General features: G+C 41.7%; 1 protein-coding gene across 1 annotated transcript in view; it reads left to right on the plus strand.

The window, feature by feature from the left end:
• Positions 1-1,017: 1,017 nt before the first annotated feature.
• The window catches only part of PLXDC2 (plexin domain containing 2), a 247,051-nt gene continuing 224,767 nt past the window's right edge, over positions 1,018-23,301 (plus strand). Inside the window, exons 1-2 of the mRNA XM_037058125.1 lie at positions 1,018-1,111; positions 4,045-4,256. Coding sequence (XP_036914020.1) covers positions 1,018-1,111; positions 4,045-4,256 — 306 coding nt within the window. The remainder of the gene's footprint in view (positions 1,112-4,044; positions 4,257-23,301) is intronic.

The raw sequence follows: 23,301 nt of genomic DNA on the forward strand, positions 1-23,301 counted from the left end.
TTTCAAGAATGTGTTAGGATCAACTTACTTACTATATACACAAAATGTGTCTTTAAGCTTTCTCTCTTAACATCCAAATGGGAGTCATTAGATATATTTAATATTCCCATGAGCTATGTGATTAACAACTACTGCAAAATATGTTGGAAAAAACTACCTTCAAAGGTTTCCCAATGGTGGTTTAATTAATGTATAGTGGACAGAAAGCAAACAGTCTGTTCAGACACACAATTCAAAGATCCTTCCTGTTGCTTTTGTTTTCACTGCAGCTGGGAAGGGAAAATTATGTTACATATATCCCTTCATCTTGCTTCCAATGATTTGTTTTGGTGGTGATTTAAAAAATTTTTCAGTTTGAAAGCTCATGAAGTGTATAGGAATAATTTACAGTGTAGATAAACCAGTGTGTGGTTGGTTTGGGCAGTTTTTCTCAGTCTTTATTCCTATAAAACACCCATTTTTGACTTCTTTAAAAATGATTCTGAAATGGGACCAAAATCTAAGCCAATTTTATACTTCATTCTCGATGAACCACATACTACTGAATTAAGAACATATAAGGATACATCCTCTGTGGATGATTGGGTAGTCGTGCTTGTAAGTAACATAAACAGAGAAAAAGAATTGGTTCTACAATAGCAACAAAAAGAAAATTCATGGCGTTCCAGGACCTAAAGCTCACAAATTTTCCCATTACAAAACTCTAAGGTCCTCCTTTAGGTTTTTGTTTATGTTTTTGTAAATACAGTTAGAGCCAGCAACTGATCCATTTTGATCAGTTACATAGTTTGAGGCAGCAAATTTTAGGAGGAGCAAGCCATCCATGATGGACACAAATCAATCAATGATTGTAATAGCTGATATGACAGTAAAGCAAGAAAAAAAATTTATAAGACCCTGCTAAAAAATTTAAAAGAAAAAACACCAAAACTCCACAGCTTTGTGGAGACCTACCCTTGTAAGTGCTGGAGGAAGCATTTATTGTTGTTTCACACAAGAGGCCTACCTGTCTTCTCAATGTACCTTCCCCCAGTAATCCTGCTGACAAAGTTTGAATGGTCACTGCGAAAACAAGAGTGTGACACACTAATGAAACATCCCAAACTTCAACGTAAGTGGTGTTAAAGGTAAAGTTCAGCATATTAAAAATGTCAACTTTACCTGAGCAGTAACCGATTCCAAAGGGAGCATGCCAAACCAGATGTGACCAAGAGCACTCTAAGGACAGGAGCTAGGGGAGGGACTCTTATGAAGAAAAGGTAGAAGCAGAGTAAGGAAACTATTTGATTGGTTATTGCTCAAGCATCTGCTTGATTTGGGAAAGCAGAGTTGGCCATTTGTGCCTGGTTGTCCTTAGGTTTTGGTTCTTAAATCTAGAGGCATGTGTAGTCTTAGGTTTGGGTTTGCCTACTGTATTGGCTGCTAATGTATCAGTACCAGCTCAGTTTGCGGAATGGCCTCCTTGTTTAATTCACCATGGGGAATATGGCCTTTAGACTCTCTAAATTTTTCAGCTCCTTTTTGTTTCTTCCCTTGGGTAAGAGAGCAGGGAGAAAATGGGAAAGGGGAGGGCACTCAAGAAGTTGAAAAATCCAATCCCTATTCAGATGGCTGCTCCCCCAGGGTTAGTTACTCCATCCCCTCCCTTCCCCACCAGGACCTCAGGAGCTTGGCTGCCATTACTGGCCTAACAGGCATCGTGGAAAGTACTGTATTTGTCTTGTGCTGTAAATGTCTGAAAAGATAGTGATAAAATTATTACCAGTCAACTAATAGCCAACAATAATACCAATTTAAAAGAAACCCAGGGTTGCTTTGAAATTCCGTTTTGAAGATTTTAATAAAATCTAAGTCTTTGAAGTTTTCAGTATATTTTCCCTAATTTACATTACAGAGGAAAATATCTCTGGTTCAAGCTATCTCTTTTGAGTGATTTAAAAAAAATTTTTTTCATATCTAGGACTGTTTAATCCATTAGCTGCATTGCATTTGCTACTTTCTTGTCTAGATTGCTTCTAACAAGGACTCTGTAGGTTTTTAGTCATCCCTCTATGACTGCTTGTACTCAGACAGCTGCCACCCCTGTGTAAGGCAAATGCCCAACTCTGAAGTTAACCTGAGAGCTGTGCTAGGAGGTCTTAGTTCAGCTGTTATAAAACTTTTATTGCTTACTTTTGTTGTAAGCTACCTCCTATATTTTGGGTAATGAGGCAGAATGTATAAATAAAGCAAATCAAATTGCTTTATGTAGCTCTCTGCCTAGAATCAGGTCTTAGAGCCGGACACACCCTCAGGAAGAGTGGCCTGCTTCTGCAGGTGAGGTACTTTCATTCCCAGTTAAAATATAGGGGAACTAAAGCACAGAGAGTTTTGCGAATTATGCCAGACCCCATATCTAGCAAACATAACAGGAAAAATTCCACTCAGGGTTTCCTGAGTCCTTGTATAGTATTTCTCCTATTATGCAATTCTCCCTGGTCCAAAGAGACTATCAACAGTTCATTCGCCCATTCACTCATTCATTTATTCATTCAGCAAACATTCACTGAGCACCGTTCAAATGCCAGTGGGAACAGCAGTGTAAAAAGGAAACATTTCCTGGAGGCTAGGAGGCAACTGTGAGCAACCCTTGAAAGTACATGAATTACTCTTTCAGCCTTACAACAGTTCTATGAATTGAACACAATGCTTCATTCTTGTGATTTTTGCGGCATTCTTGACCATTCCCATCTCCGTGGTTTTTTTAATTCTATTATTTTGTGAGCCTGTGGAAAGGTCTAGATTGCCGATGCTGTGGTAGTGTTTCTCCCTAAGCCATATCCACTAAAGCACCAGACAGTGGGAGATCTTTTAAACTCTCACAGTGAAACCAAAGAGTAGTCTCTCTATCTAGAATTACCACTTTTTTGAGGTGAAAGAGAGATATTTTAGACCATTTGCCTATGGTGAGTACTGGTAGGCTTACCTTAGTTATTAGAGTTGCAAATAGCTGATTCAGTGGTATTATAAGCCACATTAAATACATTTTGGCTCCTTGGAATGTTCCTGCATTGAGGGCAACATCACAGTTATGATTAAATCACTGCTCCCTTAGCTTTTTTTGAAGCCATATCCTGCCAGTTATAAAGTCTGTCGATTCATATCTTTTGGTAATAGTTGTGTGGAAGAGGGCTGTTCTTCTTAGTCAGAAACTGAATTTCTCATGCTTGTGCTACACCTTCCCCTGCTGACCTCCTGAAATGAAAGACTAGGAGTAATGATTAAATTTAATTTTCCCTCCTGTAGTGGCAGGATGCGCTGGGCCAGTCCCTGCAGATGGCTTTCAAATACCTTTGTGATTTGATCGCCTTGCCTCCCCATCTATTTCTCTAAGTGCCTATCACTGTCATTCTTTGCCTCTCGGACAAGATTCCAAGGCAGGAACGGCACAAGCAAACAAGAGCATTTGAGATGCTTCCTGAGGGCGGTTGCTTATTACATGACCTCGGCAGTGAACCAGGTCTGACTTGTGAGCTACAAGGCAGGCTAGCACATTTACATGAAGGTCATTCCATGTAGTATTTAACTCCTTCAAACACATTGGAGTCTCTTTGCTGTTCCGCACAACTCACGTGAAACAAATAGAAGCTTGAATGTTAGCAAGGTCAGACTTTTATTTTCAAGTGGACTGAGAATCATTTGGTTTTCATTCCTTTGTTTGGATTACAGCTTGTTTTCTCAGAACAACTGGAGAATGTATATGAAGTGTGTGTGGAAGGCAAGATGGAAAGGGAATAAAAATGCATGGCTTTAGGGCTGCACATCTGTTTTAGAGGCTTTGCTGTATCTGCACATTAACCATTGTCGCAACTTGCGATGTGTCTTAAAATCACATTCCACTCAGAGTTGTGTGTAGCAGCTCAAAATACTGCAATGAAACATTTCACTTGTATGAGTTAGTTTTCTATTTTCATGACTGGCAGAATTTTTTTTCCTACTCAAGTTGATAGCATGTGTACAATTCATAGCAAGTAGTAATACCTTATTTTACTTCTTTTCAAACAGACTGGCAACATCAAGTTCCGCAGGCCTTCCTGCAGGCAGAAGAGGAGATAGAAGTAGACACACATGCATTCAGCCACCGGTGGAAAAGGAACACGGATTCCCTCAAGGCCGTGGACACGAACCGAGCGAGCATGGGCCAAGACTCCCCAGAGCCCAGGAGTTTCACAGACCTGCTGCTGGACGATGGGCAGGACAACACCACCCAGATCGAGGTAAGTACTCCTGGGCCATTGAAATGGACTAAGGAGTGTATTTCTTGCATGGCACTCGGCATATGCTATCTCTTCAGCTCAACCTAGAACTTTTGGACTAAGGATCAATTTAATTCATTAGTAAATAATTAATTTGTCCCTATTTAGGAGTTCAATAATAAGTAATTATAATGATGCCAAATGAATGAATAGCTAACCCATTCAGTCACCCATATATTCATTTACTCACGAAACAGACGCACCTGGGCCCTGGTGTGTGGTGACAGTGAGAAAACACAGTGATGAAGAGGATACGGAACCTGCCTGCAAGGACTGTGTTGTGCAGGAGGGTCTAAGTGCCATTATCAAGTCATCCCTGTGCCATGTTATGTGGATGAAAAACGTACAGGCTGTAGCGGGGCAGGCGTGGAGGAGGGAGTGATCATCGGCTTGGGGTTGGTGGGGGGTGTGGGCTGTTGTCAGAGAGGTTAATTCTAGGAGTGGGCTTTTAGGCAGGGACTTGACAAGTTGAGAGGAGCCCCCAGGATGATGTCCTGTCTGCGGTAAGAGAGGGTTCCCGGCGGAGTGAATTAGTCTGCAGTGACTGAGCTGCAGGACAGCATGGCGCACCACGGCATCTGCCAGGATGACCAGCTCTCCTGGGTTGCCCGGGGCGGGGGTTTCCTGGAGGGTAGGACCATCAGTGCCAAAAGTGGGGCAGTTCTGGGCAAACTGGCGTGGTTGGTCATTCTCTGACTGTAAGTAATTCTTTGTTATGAGTAGAGCTGTGAAGTGGAGTGGGAAGGAGTTGGAGATGGGTTTGGGGAGTCTGGAAGTTTGCTGAGGGCAGATTTAAGGTAGATTTTAGGGTGACCCAGAGGCCTCAAGGGTAGCATTGCATTGCTTAAGTTTCCATAGTCCTTAGCATTACAAATCATAAAATTGAACTAGTTATTATGCTAGATATAGCAAAAACAAACAGATAAATCTTATGGGAATGAGCAAAAACCACCCAAATGAGAACAAGAGCTGTTTTATTCAGTTTGCCATGGCAAGGGGGCCAGCTTCCATCACTTGCCTTTGGTGAAGGCTTAAAACAGTCAGGGGAATGGGAAAGGTTTCCATTGAAAAGAGAAAGATCTTCATGTAAGCTCTGACCTGGAGAAGCTGGAGATGGGCTACTGAAAAACAGCGTCTCGTGTGATTGATTGAAGGAGCATGTGGGGCTTTTTGTGGTTCTGAGTTGGCTGCAAGGAGAACAAAAATAGGGAAGCTGTCAGTTACTACTCAGGTCCTGCCCATTGTTGGCCAGTTGCTGCCTGGATTGTGTTCTGGCTCCCTGAACTAGTTGCTCCAGAGGTCAAGGTCAGGGTTCTGCTGTCATCTATGGTGTGGCCATTGTTTGCTTATATATTCTCTTTCACTCTGAAGTTTTAGTTTCTAACTTCTTCCAGGTAACAGACCTAATCTTTTTTGAGAATCAGGCATCATTCTTGTTACTTCCCTGAACTACTCATTATTTAGGAAAAAACTCAACTTCATGCGACAGATACTACACAGTCCTGCCAATAGTATCAAGGCACCGTTTGTCCCCTCATTAGTGAGAGGGCTCTTCAGAAGATCTGAAGCACAGGCCAGTGGGGGGTCTGTGCATGCGAGAAGCCCTGCAGTTTTCAAAACCCCTCTCCATCTCCTTAATTAGTTATGGACTCTGGTGGTCCCTGGCGGCCTCAGCCAGGCCCCTTGGCAGCCAGCAGAGGATGTGCCAGGAGCAGAAGTCACACAATATCTATAAGAGGCTATTCTGACTCCTGCAGTGTGCCTACTATTTTGGCAATTGTGTTGTTATAGCAACACAGAGTAGGCAACATTATTCTTCCCTGAGAAGCTCTTTAGCTAGGGTGCAACATAAAGAAAGGAGAACTGAACAGAAGCCGAGGTATTTACTCTCTGCACAGAGCTGTACCCACTGAGACTGGAAGAGGGGAACACAGATTCCTAGGCCTCTGTGCTCTCCATGCAGGTTGCTGAATTTTCCTAATCACTTGTGAAATAGAAAATCTCTCTGCTCGGGGATGTATTACACTCCTCAAAATGTAATCCCAGTTGTTATTATAGCTGTGACTTTGTTATTTAGCTGGTTTTCTCTTCTATCTTAACAGTGGGAGAACACACAATATCAGTGATTCCAAATCAGTAAAAAGGAAATTCAAGGACGATCCAGGAAGCTGTTTTTGCCAGGTCCTCACGTGGTGTTTAGGTCCCCCGGGCATTGTAGGACGGACAGTCCTCACATCAGCCTAGAGAGATTTGCGTCCCCAGGTTCACTGGTAATCTCAGTGACTTTTACATGATGGCGGTTGTAGAGTTAGGTTTAGTGTTTTTCCTAAGGACTCCCATTAAGGAGGAAAGAGGCCAGAATTCAACCTCAGGCCTGCCCAGCCCCTCAGATTTAGCACTTGTGCCGGACTTGGCTTTCTCTAATATACAGGGCGAGGTAGATGGACAGCGGCAGCACCCAGGTACCAGGTGAGAGCAGCTTTGGCGCTCAGTCTGGCCGGACGGGGTCTTGTCTTCCAAGAAGCTGGCTATGACAACAAGAGGACTGCCTTTGTGTTGAGAGTTTATTTCTTTGGATGGGGTCCTGGGGTTCTCCGATAAAGATGATTGGGGATCTAAAGTCCCACAGATCATTTCTTGACACCACCACTAATGCTGGAAACAAAAGCCTATGTGAGAAACTTTTCTGCAAAGTAGATTTATCCTGGCCCTTGAGATAGTGTTTTTGAACACTGTTGTATTTCTTTTGGGAGAAAGTACTTCTCCTGGATTGAGGAAAACATGAGTGAAAAAGCAAGGGACCAAATGGTTATACAGTATCTACTCTGTCCTGGGCCCTGGGGTGTGATCTTTCTTATCTTTCAGGAATCAACAGTTTGCTTAATGTAGCTCATTACAAGCAACAAGCCTGAGCAGCGACTAGGTGTGCTTTTTCTTTGAAAGGCTTCCACAGTCGATCTCAGGAATCAGAGTGGTTTTGCCCAAGGGCCCTGGCTACAGTGGTGGCTCATAAAATAACCTGCATCCCAGTGATACTGAAACCACCAGGATATGTTCTTGTGCACGGCCTTGCTTCTGCCATGTTTGGAGTTTCTATCTCACTTTCACTCATCAGAGTCAAAAAAAAAGACTATTTCTTTTCTTTTTACTATTTTGGCCCAGATTCATTATGAAATAAAGTTCTCTTAAACTTGTAACTATTTTTTCTGGCTCTGCACAAGAACATAATGGAGGGGTTGTAAAACCTGGCATCCCAGCTAAAGAAGTCTTTCAGTTGGAGTTTGTTGCTGTTGTTGTTGTCACCATTTTAAAAAATATATATCTTTCCCTTGAAGATAGAAAGGTGTTTTGAAAATCAGTTGTATTTCCGGTCGAACAAGCAGGGACTCAACAGTAAGAAATGCCACTGTTGATCAGAGTGACCGCTTATGTAAGATTCTTGTGTTTTCTCTGGTCATGTGGTCATGTAACCACCTAGCCGAGTAGAATAGTGCCTTCCTCTGATGCGTAGGTATTTAGAGTGAGGTGTCATAAAGCAGTCACTCCTGTGCTACTTTTTGTGATGACTTTGGGAATATAAGTGCTTCCAGAACTTTCAGGCAGAGTAGAATTCCATTCACAGCGCAGCCTTGTTTGACCCCGGGGCACATGAGTGGATGAGCCGGGAATGTATCTTCACCATTCTGCCAGCTGCCTTTCCATCATCTTCTGGCACAGAGAACTCGGCGGTCCCTTATAGAAGGGAGGGGCTGGGGTAGACAGTGTTTGGTGAGAGTTACTGATTCTTGTAAAGCACAACTTTACTATCTTATTCCTGTGTGATGGTGTTGGTGAAATACAGTTCTTCGCTTTACACAGACACCAACCCCCTAATTCCTTTCTAAGGCACTGAACCAAATACATGCTTTTTTCCACATGCAATATTTGGAGCTTCATATTCCATCTCTTTGGACAATGAAAGGGTTTCTGAAAACGATTATCAAGTGTGATTTTTAAAACTTATTTATTTATTTATCTTTAGAGGGGAAGGGGATAGAGGGAGAAAAATATCAATGTATGGTTGCCTCTCATGTGTCCCCTGCTGGGAACTGGCCTGCAACCCAGGCATGTGCCCTGACTGGGAATTGAACCAAGATCCCCTGGTTCGCAGGCCTGCACTCAATCCACTGAGCTACACCAGCCAGGGCTCAAGTGTGATTTTTTTTGTCCGGATTGACAAGCACCTGGGTGACTTGAAAAAGGGAAGATTTCAAAATAGGGCTTATGGATCATGTCAGTTGAGCTTTATGATCCAAACTGGTTCAGAAAATGTTGGCTTGACCACTGTCTCTCAGGTGATGCAGGTGTGTCTGGACCACCGGCCACATTTTAAGTTGCAAGGACTTAGAGCACCTAGTAGCTAGTAGTTTTAAGGATGTAAATGTTCTGAGAGAGATTAAATTGAGTTGCTTACTGAGAGCATATCCCATGGATTTCCCAGTCTGGTATCAAGTTAAAAACTGCAGGCGGTTCCAGCAATTGTTGCATCATCTGTGATTGTCTTACAGCCCTGAGGAAGGTGCATTTGAGAGTGGTCATCAAATAGATGTGACAACTGTAGTTAAGAACTGGAGATCAGCCATTTTTCTCCTAAATGCATTAGGGGAAAACTCTCTTTGATCTTCAGCTATGGTCTGCAATGTCCCCGTGTCTGCATCTTGTTTTTGTAACTTGTAAAATACGTTTCTTTATAAAGTTAGCGGTTGCTAATTGCTGCACACCTGGTTCTTGTGTGTGTTCTAACATTTTATTGCCATCTGTCGCCAGGTAATATGTTTGAAAGGCAAGAAATCACTGTCAAATGCCTAATCTAAAAAAAGAGCGCGCTTGCTTTGATGATTATCTCACAAAGAAGAAGGCAAATTCCATCATACCCCATGTGGGCAGAACGTCCACAGTATGTTTGCAGGATGGAGAATACATCAGGATATTCTCAGATAATGAAAAGCCTGCTGCTTGTGTGTCTCAGAGATCTGACTGTTAACAACAATGAATAAAAATATAGGCTAGTAATCAAACTCATTGCCCAGTTTCACAGGATCGCAGTAATGAAAACTAGCAGAACATGGCTGAGCTGAGCCTTTGCAGGCCACTGTTCTGCATAGTGACCTCATGGAAGAGAATCCTTACATATGAGGTGCATGTGGTAATGGAAGTTTGTGACATTTTTTGAAAAAAAAGAAAGGACCACCTGATACTGCACAGCTCTGTTACTATATTTGTGGTGAATGTGAAAAGTTTGTGTGGATTTCTTAATGAAACACTTCCAGTTTAGGGGATGTTGCAGTCACAGAGGTTGCCGTATGTGGTTGCACAAACGGAAAGCTGAGCGAAGGGAATACTAGGATTAGTCCTCGAGGGGCACATTGCTTTGACTCAGGAGTGAGCTGAAGTTCCTCAGATGCATGTAGGTGTCGGATTTGCTTCCACAAATGATAAGAAAGCGTATGAGGGCACATGAACCACGTCATGAAGAAGGTGCTAGAAGCTGGCCTCATACCAGTATTTCTAGACGGTAAGGTACACACAGATAAACGGGCAGGACATTAAACTTCCTTTTATACTTAGTGTCTTAGTCCCTTGGGCCGCTATAACAAAAATGCCATAGACTTAGTGGCTTAAATAATGAATGTTTATTTGTCACAGTTCTGCAGACTGAGAAGTCCAAGATCAAGGTGCTGACAGAGCTGGTGTCTGGGGGGAGCCTGCTTCCTGACTGACAGGGCCCCTTTTCTGCTGTGTCCTCGCATGACTGAAAGGGCTAGAAAGCTCCTTGGGGTCTCTCTCATAAGGGCACTAATTTCATTTGTGAGGGCTCCGTCTTCATGACCTATCACCTCTCAAAGGTTTCACTTTCTAATTTGATCACATTGGGGGTTAGGATTTCAACATGAATTTGGAGGGACGCAAGCATTTAGTTCATAACACTATATTAAGGTGTTTGGGATTTACCGGGAAAGTATTGAATTCTTGGGAGCTACTGAAAGTTTTTAAACAGGAAAAGGCAAGATTGCATTGACGCTCCCAAAATATTGCCTTGAGTTGGGATGCGTGAGGATTTCATCAGACAACCCACCTCCGGACATAGGAAGATGAATTAACTTTATATGAGCGTTGTGGAGTGACATGAGACGGTAGTTGGGGAGAAGGCTATGGATGAGCATAGGAATTTGAGGAAGATTTAAATTTGGAATCAATAACGTACATTAGCTGCTGTGGACAAAGTTTTCCCCAAGCTTCTGGTGCCCGCTTGACTCTGAGGGTTGATTGCAGATCCTCACCGTTGCCTTCCCCCAGGGGAGCCAACCGCATCACTGGGCAGCACCCATCCCACATGGGCTGGGTACTGGCCTCCTGTCTTCAACTCTGTACTGTAAAGACTGTATGAAAACTGACAGCAAAATCTGTTTCAGTGTCTTCTGTTATGGTAATTGACAAAAACATGTAGTTTTAAACTTCTGATTTAATCCCATTCATTTTCTTATGGAATATTGATGAGGGCTTTTAGTTTTTAAAGAAAAAAATGCACTGAAAATGGTAAAGCAGACAGAACTGATCTGCAATTATTGCTCATCCTCTAAAAAGACAAGGAGGATTAAAATAGAATATCATGTATCTTGCTTGGTTATAGATTATTCTTTGCTTGACATGCTAGGTCTTTATTGAAACAAAAATGGAAAAAGATTCATAACTGTCCTTCAAAGAGTTCTATGAAGAATAACTGCATGATCTCTGTGGTACTCCCTTGTGCACTAAATAAGTTTACTTATAGGCATGGCATGGAAGTAGTCTTTGGAATGATGCATACAGCGTGTAAAATTATTAAGTTCTGTTAGTCATAATTTACTTGCAGAACAAGAATTATGTTTCAGAGTAAATGATGTACTTGAATTCTCAATGTCCAAAGAGAAATAGTATATTTCACTTCCCCCACCAGGCCCCTGAGATTAATTATAAGAATATTGCAGAGTTTTCTCTACCTCAGTTTCTTAGCCACTCATGGGGACCCTGTTATGTCCCCTGTCTCTCTTTGTATTAACTAGCGACAGTGATAGGGGACTTCTAATGTAGAAAACACCAGGTAACTATTACTCATTTGAATTTCTATTTTATCATCTTGAAAACTCATTTTTCTTCTTTGCTCAGACTAACGTTCAGTAGGGGATTTAAAATACACTTCTATGAAAATCATTGTTTTCAATAAAAAATTACAGTACAGCTCAATATCATAGGTCTAGATCTGTACTAATAGATTTGAAAAACTCGTGTCGAAGAAACAGATTAATTGGTTTGGTGACCCAGAATGTGTCCCATTTTCATAACAAGCAAAGGGTTCAAGGTGAAAAAGCAAGTGGCCCTAAGTGTGGCTGGCCTTCAAGAGCAGAAAAGCCAGCGGATGCTCCCATCTGCCACCCTCCTGGCTGCCGTGCAGAGGTGGCGCACAGTGGGCTAACGCTACAGCGGGGTGGGCAACACATCCTGGTCACTTTTGCTCCTCGCTGGACAAGCACAAGAAGAGCGTTGCTCAAGGGAAGTAAACATTGAAGGATCAAACTCCAAGCGGCCCAGGCTTCCGGCCAGCCATTTCGGAAGAGCTAGAAAATGTCAGCTACCAGCACCTGGCTGGGGTTGTCAGGTCCCGTGGAATGTTGAGTTCAAGGTCAGTTCATTTCCTTGTGGAGAGCATACCCTATTGTGGGGGCGGAAAAATAGTTTTCCTCTTATGCTTAGAAGTTCTTCTGGGTGGACAAGTAATCAGATTAACTTAATACAGATTAACAGAAAGAAAATTTATTAAGTATATATGGGGATTTCGTATGAATATTAGATCTGAGGATGGATTAGACAGTTAAGAGCTTATATGTCATCCTGAACTAAGGAGAAAAGGAGGTGAGTTATGGTTTGGGACTTCACAGGGCAGGAAGGCAATTCACATGGAGATGGAAAAGCAAAAGCTGGTGAAATAAATGTTCGCTGGGCCGTCTTTAACCATAGGGCCCAGAGACTGATCAAAGGGTCCTTGCTAGGTTCCTCCCCACCTGTCACACGTAATTTACATTAAACTATAGTTATCTGTGATGAAATCCCCCTTTCTGGATGAGATCCTCTCTATCTAAATTCCTTTTAGGCAGTTGTGGGGAGGACAGAGGTTTGTTCCTGAGTCTTTGGCTTCTTGAAAATAAACAGCTTAAAATAACCAGTATCTCAAAAGGCGTATTTTGGTTTGGCAAGTTCTGCTTCCCTTCGCAATCCCCTCAACTGTCTGGATTCTGGGGAGCAAAGGGGGAGCATCTGGGGTCATTCACTGGACAGTTTCATTTCATATTCATGCACCATGTTTTAGAGACTAGCTTTTTTCTGTGATTTTTTTTCAGAATTAGAAATAGAGCAATAAAAGTGACTGTGGCTCGAAGGCTAAGTAGGAGTGGGGCAGGCACGCTGGTAGCATGGCTTTTGCTGCAGCATCTGGGGGTGTATTAGTGCCACTGCTCTCTCCCGGGAAGGTTTGTAGGGTCACGAGTCTGCCTGCCCCCGTGACATGAGCTCACTTAATGTTCAGAAATACTGATACCAGTCTGGTACACTAAATCACACCAGGTCTTTGCCTTATTTTATCTAACAGATTGATAAACACTTTATAATTTAGCACCAATTCACTGAAAAAATAAGGAATACAGGCCTATGATAAACAATGGTATTCTGTGATTTTATGTGATACCCACAAGTTTCTAGGGACCTTTGACAAAAGCGTCTCATACGTCTTTGCCAAATGTTGTGATTTAGGTGGAAAGACTATGAGGTCTACAGGAAAATGGGCCGTTACAAATACAGAAGATATTTAAAATTTTCTGATTATTTTAACTTAAGGTATGAAATATTGTACTTCTATTTTAAGCATGCTTTGCTGAGCGTGCCCCGGACTTCCACATCTTGCATCTCCTGATTTAAGGTAGATCAGGGTCTCCTTAAAACAAAGCATGCGTGTGTATGCTTATAGTCATTGCTTCTTTTGCATTTGTCATAAACAAATTGGTACTATGCCACTCTATTTAAAAAAGGCATCTGATGGCCAAAGGTCTTTTTAAGAATGGGTAGTAACATTCAGAATAAAGAGACTGCTCTGATTTTCTTTCTGTGTATCCCGAAAAGCAAACCATTTTGTTCATGATCCCACAATGCATGGATGTCTGAATCTGTCCAGAGTCAAGAGAAGAATTGAATTTTGTGGCCCCTGGGCACTGTTGTTTTGAGCTATTTCCTACATGGCATTTCAAGCCTGAGCTCTTAAATTGAAATAATAGTTTGGAATCCATGGCACTGAGTTTAACGACTGAATTAAACACTGGTGATACTATTTCTCTTTTCCAAGTAATTTCTCTTTTGTGAACTTCATATATTTACATGATCTTTAGCTTAAAGAGTAAAACTACAGGCCACACTGACATTTGTCTTTCAGACAATGTCTATTAATCAGCCACGTCTTTATATCTTATTTGGGATTCACAGTGCTGATGCCACTTGTGGCCAAAGGAATTTGAAAGAAACCTTTGCAAAACTGATTTCTATCGGTTTACATTAAATTTTTCATTTAGGCACAATCATAACTGCTACTTCAAGGATTTTAAAAATTTTTTTGCTTTGTAAATATGTATTTCTTACCTTGTTATTAAAGAGAGAATGTGATATATTCTGTATACAAAGTCAATTGCATAAAAGGCCCCAAAACTGCACTTTTAAAAAGTTTTATTTATTTATTTTAGATGGGAATGGAGAGGGATAAAGAGGAGAGAAGCATCAGTGTGGGGTTGCCTCTCACATGCCCCCCAGTGGGGACCTGGCCTGCAACCACACATGTGCCTGACTGGGAATGGAACCAGTGATCCCTTGCTTTGCAGGCTGGCACTCAATCCACTGAGCCACACCAGCCAGGGCAAAACTGCATTTTTATCTACTTAAGGAAAATATGTAAACATTTTCAAAGGAAACTGTTTTTTTTTTTTGGTTGCTGATCACTTGTGAATGGGTAAATGACTGTGGGCTTGCTCTTCCTGACTTTCTACCAACTTTTTAAACATTGGTAATAAAGAATCTGGGGAGAGGAAATGATTTCCAACTTTGAAGTAGTGCTCGATACACAGCAGTGAGTGAGTCAGACTGGAAGCAGAATCTGGGCCCATATTAATTTTCTTTGTTCCTTTCTGTTCTCACACTAGCGGTGCTTTCTCCTGGTGATCTTCCCTGTCCACTCAGTGGCCACCATACCAATGTATCATTGTCTCCCTTTGAGCTGCAGCTGCAACATTAAAACTGAAGAACTTGGTGTTGGAGGTAGAGGTTTTAAAAGCCCTTATGTGTAGGCAGAGTTGCTATATACTAGAGATTTTTTTTCAAAGCCTGCCAGTGGAAGTTTGAGTGATTTGTAAGTGCATGTTTTTGTATGTATCTATGTTTTGTGTGTATGTATGTGCACATGCATGCATGTGTGCATCATTCCTAATTGTGGTAAATAAGAGGGAAAAATAAATGGTGGCTTAACTAGCCCCTTCTACAGGCATCTAGTTTACACTTGAATTAGGTGTCTTTCCCTGAGCATCCAGTCAGCATTTTTTTCATGAGGACAATGAGAAAAATTACACAACTACATGGAGGACTGGCTAACACCCCCTTTTGCTTCAGTGAGTGCCTTAGGCTTCAGTTATATTCATTAGATTATGGCTCTGAAAGATAAGGAAGGGTCAAAGCATAATGGATTCCTTTTAAATAGTGGGATCCGAAATTGGGAGAGCTGGAAAGGAGATACAGTGGCGGACTCATGACAATGGGGCAGTCCAAATGAGGTTCTCCAATTCTCTCTTCCTACACCCTTTTGCACATGCACGCATCCCTGCAAGGCCAGCTCCCTGTGTCTGTGTCCATCACTGCAGCCTTCTTCTTCCTTTGTGGCGTATTTGCCTTCTCAACCAAGTATTTCTCTTGACTAGAAACCCATACTACTGATAATGTGTGTAGTCCGGAGCCATCGTGTGTGTCTCCATTGCTGTAACCCCAGGGGAGAAGAATAAGGAGATTCTCTCCTAGAATAAGTGAGAGGGCCTATCTATGGAAAGCATGGTTTGGCAATAAAACTCCATGGGTACGGCCCCAAACCATATCACCAGGAAATGACCAGACTCTTTCAAAAGATCCCATCTTGGGAAATCTCATTCAGATGACTACCTCCATGAGGGATGAAACAAGGCTAGATACATTTGATGATGTTCATAAACATCCATCGGTTTGAAGCAAATATTACTGGATGTGAGGAGAGGAGTACTTAACTGATGATTGGACATAACACCCAGCAGGGATAGAAAGGCTGTCCTTCCTTTTTGACCAAGAAAACAAAGCTTCAATTGTGGATTGGACTGTAAGTAAAATAGAATGTGACAAGAACTGGAAGTCAATTTCCAATAAAAAAAGCCTGATAGCTTTGTTGGCCACTTTCACATTAAAATGAGTAGTGAAGTGGAGTGTGTGATTACAGTGTGCCCGCTGGAGTTCTTTGTACAGCAGTAAGTTTGTTTTTACACTCAGATGACCTGAGGGCCATATTTCTTCTGTTGGAAGAGATGAGGGATGAGAGAGTGAGTTGCTTACAGGGGAGCAGAGGTTGTTCCGGCCATGGCCATAGTCTGGACGCCCTTGTCCCCGGGCACGAGAACAGTGGTCCAGCCTCCGTTCCCGTCGGGAAGCCCTTCTTGTGCCCACTGGAGTCCCCCATCTACTTGTGCTCATTGAAGCTCATGCTACTGCACAGATTTTCTCCCCTGCCCCCTAAACAATATTTTTGAAGAACTACAAATTCAAGTCTGTCCACATACAAAATAATAGTGAGAGACAGCAGCCGTGTGAGCATTGTCACTCCCTGTGCCATCTCTGGAGCAGGGCACAGTGAAGCCACCAGCAGTTTGCAAAGAGGCGAGGGTGCACTTGCAGGAAAAGTGTCCTTTGGCTTTAGTCGAGATGCTGTAGCTTCTGCTCTTACTCCAGTCGTTTTGCTTCTACTGTGGCTGTTTTAATTCACTCTGCTGCCTTTCTGTCTGCTTCCCATTTCAGGCCACCACAAATTGAAATGATCCAAGAGCACATATGCCTAGAGACACAGAGGAGAACAGAGAAGCACCTTAATCATCTCTGTCCCTGCCAATGATGACAGAAAGCCTGAAGCCATTGCTGTGAACCTTAAACTACCTGCCCTGAGTGCTCACCGGGCTTTCTCAGTTGACAGCAAGCATCATAATGCTTCTAGACAGGCAGGGGCCATTGGGCATCTGGGTAGAAAAAAGGCATGGGGCTCGTGAAAACACTGGGGCCTTCCAGGGTTTTGCAGCCACTTACTCCTTGGTGAATTACCCATGGCCCAAGGCTTCCTTTAATAGAGCAATCCACATCTTAATCTCCCACGAGGAATCGGGAGAGTCCTATTTCCAAGTTGCCCTGGGATGTGATCAATCTGGAATTTCTCTTTCCATTTGTTTTGATGGATTATGTATCTTCCCACTTGTAACATGAAGTCATTGAATTTCAGTTTTCAGATGTCTGTGTTAACCATTGTTTTGGATTGATTATCCCCTTTCATTTCATAGAATTCCATAGAGTAGATTTCCACTTCCAAAGTTGCTAACACCTTCCAAAATTGTTTTCCTGAGATTTGAGTAAAATTGCCTTGTTTGGGTTCTGAGTGTTCCGAAACTCTCCAGTCTCATATTTAAAGACAATCAATCACTGGATTGATATTCAGTTGGCAAATTTGAGTCTTTGGGGTCATGCTGGAAATAGCTCAGGTGTTAAAAAAAAAAGACATCAGACAGTGACATGATTGATTGCAAGAGAATTTATTCCTGGACGAAGGAAAACCACGGGGTATGGGGACTGTGGCGGACAGACGCAAGTGCCCAGCCTGATGCGGTAGCTGCTGCCTGGCTACAGCGGGTTGGGGACACGTGGGCATAAGATGCCAAACTTTTGAATTCTCAAGAGATAGTCAAACACTTAGGTATTGGCTTTTTATTCATTTTTTTCTTAATCACATGTGGACCAATGCAGTGATGTCAAAATTAAATATGTCAACAGGCCCATCTATCAAATGGGCCACAAGATGCTCTTGCTAGAATAATATAGTGAACAGATGAGTGATTACATTCTTAATTGATAACAACTTACTAGGTCATCTCCCACAGAGCCATCTAATTCTCAGGTTCTAGGAGGCAGCTCACTGAGGCCTCATGTGCAACGTAGAGGCACCATTCTGTATCTTAAGTCAAGTTCAAATACAACACGATTCTTAGGTATATGTTCCAGAATTCTTCTGTCTTGCTTTTCTCCTAAACTTATTTTATGTAGGTACAGTGTAGGCAGACAACTTCGTAATGCTTCCCTTGAAAACATGGTATTGAAAACAAGAAGTAGAAGATGGTTTTAGAGGTCTCACCTGAGCTGGTTATTTTGCAGGAAGCTTCCAAGATTATTTTCTTGTTCCTCTGAAAGAAATATTCCAGTGCATGAAATTGCATTTTAAAAAAGCCTACCTCTTGGTTAGGATTTATTTAATGTTCTAAGTTTTCAAGAGTATTTAGACATAATAAAGAATAACTTTTCCATATTCTATTAATTAGACATAAATACTGTAATTTAAGCAATGACATGTCTTCAAGCAATCATCTTTTTTTTACTTGGATGACTGAAACATTTTAGACTTTCCAGCAGGACAAATTTAGAAAGTCAAAGAGATTTGAAACATTGATAAAGGTTCAACTTTTTTTCCCCTAATTTAAACTTCCATTGCCATTTAGTCCCCTCATACATCCATGGCCCCAGCAGTCGTCACACTGTCGTCCACGTCTAGGAGTCCTTTTTCCTTTGTGCTCAATCCCTCCACCCCGTAACTTCCCCCTCCCACTAGCTGTCAATCTGCTCTCCATCTGTGAGTCTGTCCTCGTTTTCCTGGTTACTTCACTTTGTTCATTACATTCCACATATGAGTGAAATCATATGGTATTTGTGTTTACTGTTTGTGACAGTATGGATGGACCTGTACAACATTATGCTAACTGAAATAAGCCAGTCAGAGAAAGGTTCAACTTTTAATAAGACAGAAATGTGGTCTGGTCTCCATCTATAACCAGCTCACTAAAAAAATAAATATCAAATGAATTAAACTGTATGATTAAATGGTCACCATGTATTCAATAGTATTCAATATGCATAAATTACTAGCCATAAACAGTTCTAATTTGTGCATCGACTTGGAGGGAAAACAAAGAATGAAACTCAACCAAATAACTAACTTTGGGGGGGGGTGGGAGTTTTAGGCTGAGACTTTGCATGTCTTTTCAGTTTTATAGAAGTTTCACCAGCTGTAAGTGCTAATACCTTACACAGAACACTTTTCTTCAGAGGCATGAGGAAGTACCTGGGTTCAGCTCAGACGACTGGCAGGGCAGGATGAGGACCTGCAGCCCGGTTCCTGGCTTCTGATGCCAGCCAGCCACTTTCCGTGCTCCGCCACTCTGTAGCTCTTTCTCCAACTTTGGAAAGTGACACCTGGTGCTGTGGACTGAACTCTGTCCCTCCCAAGTTCATATGCTGAAGCCCTAGTCCCTCACTCTGACCGTATCTGAAGCTAGGGCTTTGGAGAGATAATTAAGGTTCAATGACTTCATATGGCTGGGGTCCTAATCTTGTAGGATTTGTGGCCTTATAAAAAGAGGAAGGGAAAGCGCCCTCTTTCTCCATGTGGGCAATATTGAGGAAAGGCCACATGAGGACACAATGAGAAGGTTCCTGTTTGCAGCCCAGGAAGAGGGTTCTCACCAGAACCCAACCATTTCTCGCATCCCGATTTCAGACTTCCAGCTTCTAGAAATGTGATAAAATAAATTTATGTTGTTTAAGTGACTCAGTCTATAGTACTTATGCCTACATGAACTAAGATAACCGATATATGTAAAGAGATTCTGTGTTATTAATACATGTCATTTTCTGAAATGGGTCCTTATGAAGTTTCTAATACTTGAACACCTGACCTTCCAATCTGAATCTGGCTTCCCTTTTGTTAATCCTACTCCCATTTAATCATGTGACCGGCTGCACAGATTGTCCCAGTACAGGCTCATATTGTATCTTCTTTTTCCCCATTTCCTCAATGCACGCTTCCCAGTGAACTTGTGATATCTTTTGAAGAAAAGGAGCCACTTCAATTGACCAGACTTTTAACTTTCTTTTTCTTCATTCACGTGGACCCCTGTCTGTGGCACTGGAGAGATTCCTTAACCTCTTTTTTGTAGGAATCTCTCTGTTCATGCTTGATTCTTTGTGAACAATAGTTCCAACCCCAGAAAATTTGGGCTGTAGAATTTTGGAAACTGAATTGTTTCGCTAAACCCTTTGTATCTACCACATTTTGGGTGTGCTGACAGAACCACTCATAGCTCTATATAGCCTTCAGTAAACAGTAATGCCTGGCGAGAAAATTAAATGTCAGTTAACGATGTTTTTCTTCTTACACGCATATAACTCTATTGAGCCTGATATGTTATTTCATAAAGTGAAACAGTATCCTAAGAGCTCTGACCCAAATAAATGAGTACAAGCTAGAGATGGAATGTAAAAAGGAATGATTGTAGACAAGACAAAAAATGACCTAGAGCTTTCTTGAAAATTCAGATAGATCTCAGGTTATTTCCTATCTGGATAGCAAATTGTTTAGTCACCAGTTACTACAGGGAGTATTTTTAAATGTAGCTAAACCAAATATGGTTCAAAGATAGTTAAAATAATCTGATATGTTATAAAATGCTTTTTTTCTACATTCAAATACATGATCTTATCTATTTGCTCAGAGTCTTCTAGTGGGAATTTTAGCCTGTTTGAGAGAGAAAATTTTGTCATTGACACTGCAATTTTCCTCATCTTTAACCAAACATTTTAACCCCAAAACATGCACCCAGGAATCCTTATTCTGACCTCTGTGCACAGAGGCCTGTTCGTCTGTGTCATTCATTGGACTCTTCCCCACTCTGTGTACGTGCCTGGACCTCCAGACCTCTACTTAGATCTGTCTGCACCAGCTATGTTTTAGCAATTTCATTTATTATTAAACTGCTGAAGTCACAGTTTTACTCAGCAAGAATTCATCGCAGAACTATAGTATCTGGTAGCCAACTAGCAATTGTCCCTCTGCTTACTATTAGGTAAATGTTACATAAACTGACATTTAGGGATTCAGAATACTTTTTTACAAGATAAAACAATAAGGTCCCTCACTTCCATTCATCCATTCATTTATTCATTCGACAAATATTTAATCACTCCCTATTGCTAGTATTTTTTAGTAAATAAAGCAGATATGAACTCTGCCTTTTGGGAGCTTGCGGTCTAGTGGGGTAGACAGACATAAAGTAGATAGATCAATCTAGAATCATAAACAGGAAGGAACAAAGTGGGTAGAGAGATAAGGGTTAGTAGGTGGAGTGAGAAGGGTCTTGTAAAATAAGATGATTGAGAAAGATACCTTCAATGAAGTAAAGTTTATATTAAAACATAAATGGTGGAATGAGAGGGATGTAGCATTCTAGGTAGGGAAAGAGGCATTTTGAGAAGATGACGAGTATGGGGAGATAGATGTGTTCCAGGAACTGGAGGAAGGCCAAGGTGGGGGAAAGAAAGTGGCACAAGAAGGGACTGGAGAGTGCCCGGAGGACCCTCAGGGCCCCTCTCTGGAGTAAGGACCGGAAGATCAGAAGTGTGAGCAAACACCGCCACCACGCCCCTGGGGTCCTTTCCAGGACTTACTGTGGCTCCGGTGCTGCTCCCTGTGTAGCTCATCAGCCGCTCACGGGGAACCAGACTGACCTTAGGAGTTCCTGAGAGTCTGATGCCAAGGAGAAGGAATGTGTCATGTGTGGAAATACTCATTTGTTACATTCATTATTACATTTTCAGGGGTATGGTGAGTTTCCACTGTGACGTGGTACCCTCGCCCCTGCCCTGGAGTCCTTGGGAATAAAATGCACTTTTTCGGAGTATGAGAAATTTTCTAGGCTCTGATCAGCAGTTATTTGATTCTTAAAAGGTGTTCTAATCTATCCCAAAAGGGGAAGACGGAAACCCTGTGGCAGTGACCTCTGGAGTATGGATATTGCCATAAAACCAAATTGCAAAAAAGACAGTGTTTTTCTTTGAGAAGTATGGCATTTAAATATGTGTTATCTAGAGTGAATGATACCTATCATTTACTGATAGGTAAGCCTGTCGATGGGGTATATCTCTTTTAGAAGGTCACCAGGTTACCCTTGTTTTCACTTTTTTCACATTTTACTTTTTGGGAATCACATTGTGAATTCTTTACCTTGGATCCCAAATGTTTTTCTGTATCACATATGCCTTGATACATATGCTAACAACACGTTATTTTTAGGTAGCCACTTTCCAGAACTCCCTTATTGAAATGACTAACCTGAGAATGTTATTGCTGAAGGAGATATCTGAGGGAAATGACCCGTTTCTTAGTGTTCAAGACCATCTGTTGTTTGCTTCCTCAGCTTTGAAATGTATGCCTCTTGCTCCTCTCCATGCTTTGCAAACCGTTGTTGGCATTATTTTTGCAATAGAATCCTCTAGACGGTGATGAGTTACAGGGCGGGGCAAATTAGGTTTATAGTTGTGAATACACGAAACACAGGCTTTATTCTTCTATTACTATTCATTAATTTCATTATTTTCCTGGTGAACAACTGTAAACCTACTTTCCCCCCCATTGTATACGAAATCTCTGCTATACCAGGGGACCAAATATGTGTCAGATTTGGGAAACTCTGCCCTGCATATTGGACTGATTCCTTAGAAACTGTCTAGTCAAAACCACCTCATGCAGCCCCAGGTGGGACTTCGGCTCTCATATTAGTTGTAACAAAACACTGATGCCCTGTGTGTACATGCCTTTTCTCACTTGCCTGTATCCAAGGAGTGTTCACTATGTTCTTTGCTTTCTGAGCAAACATCAGAATTTTATTCTTCACCCTCTTCCCCACAGTCTCCACTTTATTCCCTGGGGTAACAGTGTTCTTTCCAGAGCAAAACCCAGGGATAACTTTGATGTAAGCTTTCTTCACTTTTTTCCTGGGTCATTTTTAATGTTTTCACCTTTAATTAATATTCTGAATTCTACCAATAAGTTAGCTGAATTTGATTTATTAACTAATGACTATTCTAAGCAACTGTAATTCATATTGTAGATTAGCGAAGAGAACTAGTTAGATACGGAAACTGAGACAAAGGAATTCATGAGCAATTGGAAATTCTCTGTTTATACAAGCATTTGAATACACATAGACTTCTAATGGGAGAACAGGATATTAAGAGTTTCTGTCCTGGTTTCTTTAAAACTTTTCATTCAAAATATACAAGTCAATCAAGTTAAACATCCAAAAGCAAACTCTAACCTCCTTCTAAAAGTGCTATTTATATTAATACCATGTTTGGTATAGTCACATTCAACTTACCGCTGTTTAAGAGTTTGCATTTTGATGCAGAGCCTGGTGATTATACTAGGAGAGATCCCCTCAAAAACAAACAAAAAACAACAGAATTCCCTTCTGGAGGGTGGGCTCCTTGTAGTACAGGCTTCCCCCACTAGGTGAGTGTTTTAGGAACTCATCTGTATCAGTGTACAAACTGGCATTGCTGTGAGAGGCTATGTTTGACCTCAGTTATTTTTTTAAGACTCTTTATGCACATTTGCCCACGATGGGTGATTTACGAGAGCACCTGTCCACACTGTGCTGAGTATTCAGCAGTTTTTGACCCCAAAAATGGCCTGACTCCTGTGCCCCACCCTCCCCATTCACCAGATCTCATCCCTGGAGACTTTTTGTTTGTTTCCTTCAAGGGAAACCCTTTGCTGATGTGAAAGAGGTGAGGCAAAAAA

This window comes from Sturnira hondurensis, unplaced genomic scaffold, assembly GCF_014824575.4.
Source record: "Sturnira hondurensis isolate 20B ecotype Veracruz unplaced genomic scaffold, ASM1482457v3 Scaffold0009906, whole genome shotgun sequence".
Taxonomy (NCBI): domain Eukaryota; kingdom Metazoa; phylum Chordata; class Mammalia; order Chiroptera; family Phyllostomidae; genus Sturnira; species Sturnira hondurensis.